Genomic DNA, 9459 nt, shown 5'->3' on the forward strand with positions numbered 1-9459 from the left:
GCAAACCGGTCCAACTGATCACCCTAACGCCTCCCTCACATCTTCTCTCTCCTCACGGAGAGAAACTGTCTCCTGTTTGCGTGGCCCCCTCGTCTGCAGTGACTACAGACTACAGATGAGGGCATGAACTCAGTGTACTTGAGACAATTGGGAAGATTATTTTATTTTTTAAAAATTTTATTTATTTATTTGAGAGAGAGAGAAAGAAAGAGAGAGAGAGAGAGAATGAGCAGGGAGAGGGGCAGAGGGAGAGGGAGAAGCAGGCTCCCCGCCAAGCAGGGAGTCCGATGCAGGGCTCGATCTCAGGACCCTGGGTTCATGACCTGAGCCGAAGGCAGACTCTTAACTGACTGAGCCACCCAGGCGCCCAGGGAAGATTATTTTAATTGAAATATCGGTCATTCCTGGAAATTTGGAGCATGTGTGGTGTAACCTTGTAGCACACACATCTGCAAAACACTGTCTTTGTCCCTAGATGAGTCAGTTCTAAAATGCGGTTATTATTGAGGGAGTTACACTACCACGAGCAAATGCGACTGATTTAACTAGAGTTCTTGGAAATATTTTTGCCAAAAGGCTGATCTGAGAAGGAATACAGAAGGAATTATTCAGGCATTATATTGCATAAGGCAAAGTTCACCAGAAAACAAAGTACCTCATTTATTTTAAAAGAAGCTAGTGGGCTGTCCTTGAAGGCAAGGACTGTGGCTCACTCTCTCTACTATCTCTGGCCTTGTAGAAGGTCTTCAGGGAATGTTCTCCGAAGCAATTTACACAGAGCATACTAGATAGCCTCTGCTCGGTTTCTCTAATCGGAAAGAAGAAGCTTTTTTTGTTTTGTTTCGCGCTGGAGGATGAGCTTCTATTGGCAACAGGAGTCTGGCTCTTGAGACAGACACAGAAAGGGAGTGGAAACTCATGGCCCGTGGGCCACATCAGCACAGTAGGTGTGCTTTCGTTTGGTCTGTAGTGTCCGAAAATCAGGAAATTTCAGACAGAGCCTGGACTTCTGGGTCTTGAAAAATTGGAAGACCTGGCAACACAGTGTTTGAGTCCCGATATGGCAACAACTGGTCAGAGCTAAGGAGCAGCCGTCCCCCTTAGACGGAGCACAGACTCTGCAACTGTCATGGTCACTATCATGTCCTACTGTCTTACCTTCACTTCAGTCAAGAAACTTCTGTCGTATCCTATAGACATCTGAGTCTAAAACACCCGAATTAAAGTATAGATGTATATTGTAATGTTATAGCAACTTCACTCATTTTAAAATGGCCACTGAACCTTCCATAGCAGTTGATAAAGCCTGATTGCTAGCAAATCGCGGTGACTTTGAGCCCGACTGGCATTCCATGGCACTGTTCTACATAGGGGTTTTTTTAATAAGAAAATTAATAACTATGTATTATATCTACATATATCTCCTACCTGCAATTGTGTATTTACTTCCACCAATATTATTTTCAAACATGAACAATTCCCAACTAATCCCTCCTCTAACTCACATAAATAAAACAACTGCCTTGAGGTATTATTTCTGAGATAAAGAAATGGTGCATTTCTGTCCATATTCCAAATGGTCTTTTTACAATTTTATTTTTAAGTAATCTCTACACCCAACAAGGGCTCGGACCCACGACCCCAAGACCAAGAATCACACACTCCACCAACTGAGCCAGCCAGGCACCCCCTAAATGGCATTTTTAATGTGTGCTTTTGTAATAAAATTTTAACAGTCACCACTATTATTAAATGCTAAGTCAAAAAAGTTATTAGAAAATAAAACTGCCACAGCTTTATTCCTGCAACAAATACAAAATTAAAATATATAAACGAAAGAACGAGTGGCTCAGAAATAGAAAGGCTAGCATTCCTTGAGCACTTGCTCAGATTCCACCTCTGTGCTTACTGCTTTCCAGCATTATCCTTCCAAAAACCCTGTGGAGAGAACATGTCCCATTTGGAGCATGAGGTAACAGAGAAGAGCCCAAGGTCACTTAGCTAGTAGCCAGCAGAGTTACAATTAAAACCAAATGAATTCTAGCTTAATAAATTAAATGAACAAACAAAAACAGCGTGCCACCCCCAACCCCCAAAGTTAGAATAAAGGAGGGTCATCTCAAAAAGCAGAGGGTTGTAGCATCTCAGAGCAGAACTGACTCTTTGCGACCCGATCCAACTCCTTATTTTACGGATACGAAGGCGGGTCTGGGAGGTCCCGTCTCGTGCCCACAGCCTCGGGGCTGCGGGGCCCGGCCTGCCCGCGCGAGTCCCCACACTCGGCCCGGGTCCTTCTCCGCACGCCGCACGTGCAGTGAGAGGAGGCTGGCCACGCTGCTCCCGCGGGGGCAATGGCGGCCAAGGGGGGTGAACCCCCTCCTCTCTGCCTCCGTGTCTAACCCTTGCGCCCGACATCGCTGCTGGAATGGATTCGCAGGGGACGGCTACGCACTCGTGTCGTCAGACTCCCTCCTAGCAGCTGCCCCTGCTTGTACGTAACAGCAAGGTCCGAGTCGTGTCTACGGACGTGCACGTTCATTTTTGATTTCAGTTACAATGAACTTTTATCCGTTTCTTGTGTAAATTTTTAAAATTGATTCTGCTGTGGCATATTCATCACATAGTGACAAATAAATGTTTTTAAAGTATGTAAAAAATAGCACAGAACTACTGATAAACATTGTTAATTTGAGACAGAAAGCAGTCATTAAAAATCACGTAAAATTCCTTCTGTGTCTCCTTCCCTGGAACAACGGTCTCTCCTGCTGCACCTGCTGAGGTTGTGAACAGCCAGTGCTGGTCCAACATTCCATTCCTCTTAAAAATCTTTCCTGCTCCACCGAACGTAAGTGTGATATCATCAATTAAATAATAACCCACAGGCCAACAAAGGCCTGGAAGCAAATAGGAAAATGCCTTTTTAAATTACCTTAAACAGCCTGAAATGTCACTCACTTAAAACATGTTTAGTAATTACTAAAACAAACATGAATGGAAAAACATCTTTTGATTTTAATAATTCATGATTTCACATACAATATTCAGCTCCCAAAGTGTCATGGGAGTCTCACGTTTTTAATCATAAATCCAAAATTCCATTAAATAATGGAGGAGGAAGTTCTCCACTATCTTAACAATACATTGACATGAAACTTCCCAAATCTTCTGCAATTACCACCTTTGATGTTGAGGATCTTCATTGAAAGCAAACGATGAAATGGCGAAAGATTTTGACTCATTATGGTTTTCTTTTTAAAGGAAATGTAATTACTATGTAAGTACCTCCTTATTTTTAAGCCAAAGTTATATAACCTTCAAAGTAAAATGACAAAGGCTTTTTTAAGTCCTCTCCAAATTCCTCAAACCATCTTCATGGCAATTGCCACCAGGCTGTGGCAGTCTGTAGTTTACGACTTCAACAAGAGCTCTGTGTCCCCAAACCCGTCACGTTGAGCTCCGTAACACATGCGCACTGTCCACTTCTTCTCAGGAAGCGCCAATGTTCCATTCACCTATCAATCTACCAGCTCTACAACAGAAAAATGAAGGAGTCAAAGTTAAGTCCTCGTCCTGCTAGGGTTTAAGTTAGCTTTGGAGCTCAAAAATGCCCCAACTCCCATTGGGTGGAAGGGGTGTTGCTGAGGTCCTAGGGCACATTAGAGCTGATAAATCCACCCTGTTCACACTGCTTGCTGATATGGCCCCCAGAACATGTCAGGCTCACATCTCAGATGCCAATTTGCCTTATGATTCCATTATGCTTTTAATTTCAACCTAAGGAATCAACTGGGATGGACTGCCTGCCTTGCTCGTCTGGTCCCACCTCAAATCCAGTAGAGGAAACACCTGGAATCATCTTGTCTTTTGCTTGGACATTTCCAGAAGCTGGAAACTCAATCCATGCTAGGAAAGACATCCCAATCCAGGGTGACAGTTTCTAAAGTGGAAATCAGCCTAACTTCCATCTTTCGATTCTAGAGCTGTTAATTGGGATTATACACAGAGTTAAGGCTCATTACCCTCCCAGCTGGTAAACATTTGAAAATTAAGGCTTCCATAGACACCTAGAACTTCAAAGCCACAGAACTGAGAGATTTCTCTTTCAATGCCCCACATCGGCCCTGAGAGGTGAAGCCACTTGTCCAGGTGATACCGGGCTGAAGAAATAAGCTCTCATCTCCTTCACTACGTCTCTCCTTCCCTTACTGGCTTGAAATAATGCAATGTCTATCCGTAGTTCAAACCACTAGCACCTCTTCTTTGTCCACACTTCACTCCCCTTCAAGATTTTGCTAGTCAAACTGTTTTAACTTTACCTGGAAATAGTTGCGAAGTGACTGTAGTAATGTTAATACTCTAACATGAAAACACTTGTTTATCAACATTTTATATGCTTTATTGAAAGTTGACAAGTGCAAGAGTTAAATACAGTGACACCTTACAACTGTGTAGAGAACATGCACAGAAACGTATGCATAGAACTACTATACAGGTAATATGCAGAAACCCCTACTGCGAAATTCATTTCATTAGCTAGAACGGATCATTTTTCAAAGTATTCAACCAGCTCAATCAAAAGACTTCAGTGAACAGGAATTTACTTCAAGATATTCAGCAACTAGAAGATTTCAGATTACACAAAGTGACTGACGGTGCCAAATTCTTAAAATTTCTTTAGGTGTGGTTTTCTTCGTGTAGCATTTTTTTAGGTAGATCTCTATATAAAAGACAATCCACACCTCTTCAGACAGCCAATGAAACATCTAAATTTCAATATGTACAACCTAAATAGTAGTTACAGTCCTCTATTGTACAAAATAGTTACACTACATACACAAATATACAATAAGCAAAACAACCTTCATGTAAGAGAGCCTAGGTCCCAGCTACCTGTCACCGTTTTAGTCAGAGTTTTGTGTCATCCACTGTTTCCAGAAAGAGGCACAGTACTATTGTTTTATGGATTTTTGGTGACAGTCGTCAGTTGGTACGATGAACTACATTTCCCCTCATCTTAGGTGAGACTACGTGTCAGTCTTTACTTTGACCTCCCTTTTAAGGTCCTCCTGGGGGAGAAGAGGAGAGAGGAAAGTCCAGTGGAGCCCCACTGCTTCAAACCCCGTGGAGTACACTACGTGCAAGCAGGAGAGAACTCTTGGGAGCGGGGATGGGGAGCAGGGAAGGGATGGAAAGGCACACAGCTCCTCGGCATGAATGAAACCACTTCGCACATATCTGCCAAGCTGCACGGGGTCCCAGTATAACCATGCTAATTCTCTGATTAACCTTTAATTCACCCAACTAAGAAATGTCTTCAAGCCAAAAGCATATGAGTGTTTAATACTGGAAAAAAGAGACAATGGCGTATGTCAGTCTCACTTCTCTTTTGCAGCGAGCAGTGAAATGGGCGACTGTGGAGGCGGAGGCCCCTGGTACAGCTCTGGTCTGTTCAGTTCAGACAGCAGCAGCCAGTTCTGCGGGGGCCTAGGCAGCTACGCCGTCGGTCCTGCGCCCTGCGACGCTGGCTGGGCCGGGGGCTGTGTGGTCCCCTGTGGCTGTGTGGTGGCAGGGGGGGAGCCAGTCTGCAGCTGGGCCTGAAACTGGGCAAGCTGCTCGGGACTGGCCAGTGTCTTCAGCAGATTGTTTTCCTGCTCCAGCTGGGAATTTTTCTCTATTAGTTCTTTGATTTGCTCTTTGAGGACCTCCACTTCCTCTCTAACCGCATACATCAAATGGCTTTTCACCAGATCCTGAAAGGCAGACGGAAAAAGAGGTTTAACTTATTATTTCCCAGATTCTGAATTTCTAAAGTATTATTTTGTAAGATTCTCCCTAACTGTTAACATACCCTGCCTTTAGCTTATTTAACCCGCCCTTGGAGCCATCTACTGAACACAACCACAACCGTACAAAATACTTAAGTTTAATGTATAAGGGGATCGGGCTTTTTTTAAAAGCCTATGCATTTTTCGGCGGCCGTTAGCCAGGGCCGCACACACTCGCGTTTGCCACTCCAGAAGGCGGGGCAGGAGCCTGGCGGCCGGGACGTCCAGGCCCGCAGCAACGGTAGCCGCCTCCCCGCCCCCAAGTCCCTCCCTCCGCCCCCCGGACCGCCTCCCTCAGCACCGGCTGCAGCCAGTTCCTACAGAGCATGTTGCCGCATTTTCCTCCCTCCACCCCCACCCCCACCCCACCCCCCCCTTTCGTGATTAAGCTGACATCACAGAAACCTGGGCAGACGTCGCAGCCAATGGGAGCTCGAGTTATTTATAGCTCCGAATTAAAGGTTCGGAGTTTGCCTAGCAACAGTGGGCAGAGAATCCCGTGAGAAGAGCCACAGGCGCTGCTCCAATAACAAAGAACAGCCAAGGCGGAAATAAAAAATAGGAGAAAACCAGGCACAGGCTGAGAAAGACAAAACTTTTCTCCGATTCTTCTTCATTGTGCAGTAGCCTACATCACTAGGGATCCGTTTGTACCAGGTCTAGAAAGCCCTTGAGATCCCCACTCTGTACCCCCTCCTTCCCCAGTGAACCTTAACATTCCTAGTAAAGCCACATCGCTAGAGATGTGCCCACGACCGAAGGACGCGCAGGGCAGAGCTTCCCTAGCAGTTCCCGAGCAAAAAGGGACACCTCTGCAAAAATCCCGACGTTGTGTGAAACCCGTCGGGAAGAGAGAACATTTAATACCCTCAGGGCCCCGTTCTCGGTCCGCAGCAGCCTTGGTATGTGGCTTCATGCTGGCCGAATGGAGACAGTGCTGGCATTTCTAAATGTATGAAGAGCAATCATCCTAACTATGGATGCACTGGTTCCATCCCAATCTCGCTTCCTGTACTGTGCCCACATTTAGTACAAATGATTTTTAATCAGTACATACCATAGCTTGCTCGATTTTGTTGTCAATAGCTACCACACTTGCACCAGAGGAGCTGGAAAAGAGGGGGGGAAATCGATAAATGGTATTTTTATAACATCCAAGACAAAAAGGACTTCCCAGTTCTGTGATGTTACTAGCATCATTTTTTGAACATTCTACAACGCTATGTAATATATCACCCTCCAGAAAACACCAGCCACTCTCTTACTAACGAATATCCAGACATATACCTATTTTAGTGAGCCACAAAAGGCTAAATTACATAATGTGGTACCAGCCTGCTCTCTGGCCAGAACTGCGAAAAGAAGGCTATTCTAAACATTTCAAAAAGCAACATCCATGTCACCACAGTCTCTCGGCAATGGACAAAGGAATTCGCCTGGCTAGCTTTCACCTGCATTATTAGAAGTATCTCACGAGTAAATTTACAGAAACTATCCCAGCCGACATTTACCTATTGTCAAGTCTCACAGAGGCGTTTTCAGTCCCCAGCAAGGATGACAAGAAAGAAATTGAAAAATGTCTCAGTTGGTAAACTCCTAGATCCATCGCCACTGGTCTACACCATTGGGATTTCATGCAATTGCAGCCAAAAACACCCTCGCGGAAAAAAAAAGGGAATACCAGCAGCCTCGTCTGAGCTAGATAAAAAAATCTTCTAGCTTTCTGCAGCCCAGGGAAAAACGGAAAACAGCAGCCTTAATTTAAAGAAACCCGGCTTCTGGGGCTTGGCGATCGGGGAAGATGCTGATCCCACCGCTGTGCAGAGAAGCCTCCCACAACAACAGCCAGGCTCCACTAAGGCTATGGACCAAGACTCGGACTCGCCGCAGAATATATGGAGGAGAGAGCCGCGCCGATTGGCCAGCACCCTATTGGCACCTCCCCTTTTCCCTTCCCCGCCCTCCTCGAGCTTCCCCGCCTTCCCTCCTCCCAACCCCCCCAACCCCCCAGCCCCCAGCCTCCCGATCGGATCCCGCTCTTCGGGTGGGCTGACCCAGGCCGCAGTGGACCCGCAGAACTGCGGGGCTACCGAGGCCTCTACAGCCTAGGAAAGCCGGACCACTACTTCGGCGGAAAACGTCAAGGGTCCCTGAAAATACAACCGGGGCCCCGCACGTGCTTACGTTTAAGGGGAGTCAGACCCCGTCCCAGAAACCGCCTGTCCCTGAGGCTTCCCAACGGCTAAAGCTTCCTATTTGCAACCAGAACCGTCTGAGCTACTGGGCATGCCCAGTCCCACCGCTAAGACTTGGAGGAGCTCGAGCGTCTAGATTTCAATTATCTAGTTCTTACAGGCAACAGTAATGGGAGGATTTTACAGGCAGGTTTATTTATAAGGATAATAACCGTACTGTAATAACACCTTTTAAAGAGGTAGTGAATTTTGGAGGGAAAAATCACGTTTGCTTTCTGAGAAATACTACTTTTTCACGGATCTATTAAATACTCGTAGAAACAAAACAAAAAACATTACATATTCTTTGCTAGGCATATATCTATTGAAGCAAAAAGGAACCCATAAGATGACGAAATCAGGTAGATCTTCCCAAAACGTCCCTAGAGCCATAAGCCTTAAAATCACATCTTCCTCCTTCCATTTATAGCTAAAAAACTCAATCCACAGGTTGAATCCTACATCGATCTATTTTCAGTAAGTCCCTAAAGCAAGTTTTTGGAAGTGGCAATTCCTGTAAGTCTCAATCCTATGAGTTTTCTTACATCAGAAGGACTGAAGTATTATAAAGTATGTATTTCATCCTGATGGCCATACTGACCAAGTAATTCCCTTCCCCAAACCAAAATCAAGAGATCTGGGTGTAAAAATGACTAACCCATTGCTTATTTCCTCTATTAATTTAAAATATTTGCAAGGATGCATCAATTGAGGCTACAATTTAATATACTAAAAATCTAAGGCCTTAAATTTGCTTGATTATTATAAATTCTATGGTTTGCAAGTCAATAGTTAAGAAAGCAAATTTAACCTCTACAATACTGCCCTCTAATGGCACAAGCCTATAAAACCACAAAAAAACTACAAATAGTGAAGACTTCTCTAATCCATAGGCGAGCTGTACCATCACAAATAATTTCAATATAAAATTTGACCACAGAACATGATATATGTAAATAATCTATTTACACACACACATCTTTTCTCGCTCAAATGGGCATTCTCTCTCAATTTCGCATCCTTCAATCCTCAGTATCCTTTAATTTAGGACATTTTAATTGCCATCACAACCTTTCAGACATTCTTTTAAGTTGACCCAGTGCTGCCAGAGAGCATCTGGTTCTAGAAACGGTCTAAAGGAATTAGGGACCAAATCTGGCAAATGTGGTAGATGGTGACAAGGACAATGAATTCTCTTTTGGGTTGAAAACCTAAGTGTGACTAACTATAAAGCAGTAACATTCTTTTTTATTGTAAGGGTCATAATAATCTCCAAATTTTAAGCCTTTGCTTTTGAATAACAATGTTTGTTGGCATATTTGTGATTTACAAAACTTGATATATATACCATCTCAGATGAAAGAAATCTATTTGAGGAAGGCACCCATTTTCAGTAAAAA

The 9459-nt window shown here is 44.3% G+C and overlaps 1 protein-coding gene across 2 annotated transcripts; it reads right to left on the reverse strand.

Annotated features, from left to right (window-relative positions):
• Nucleotides 1-4371: 4371 nt before the first annotated feature.
• On the reverse strand, nt 4372-8034 carry TSC22D1 (TSC22 domain family member 1). Of its 2 annotated transcripts, none has more exons than XM_031025152.2 (3): nt 8010-8034; nt 6883-6934; nt 4372-5750 (listed from the first exon to the last, which is right to left on the reverse strand). In XM_031025152.2, the coding sequence occupies exons 2-3, from the start codon at nt 6883-6885 to the stop codon at nt 5493-5495; spliced, it is 261 nt and encodes an 86-aa protein (XP_030881012.1). In that variant the 5' UTR covers nt 6886-6934; nt 8010-8034; the 3' UTR covers nt 4372-5492. The 2 variants fall into 2 exon arrangements, with proteins under 2 accessions (XP_030881012.1, XP_006730665.1); XM_006730602.3 differs by lacking the exon at nt 8010-8034 and adding an exon at nt 7337-7708.
• Between the last annotated feature and the right edge of the window lie 1425 nt (nt 8035-9459).

Source organism: Leptonychotes weddellii, chromosome 3 (assembly GCF_054177405.1).
Source record: "Leptonychotes weddellii isolate Sample4059 chromosome 3, ASM5417740v2, whole genome shotgun sequence".
Lineage (NCBI taxonomy): Eukaryota > Metazoa > Chordata > Mammalia > Carnivora > Phocidae > Leptonychotes > Leptonychotes weddellii.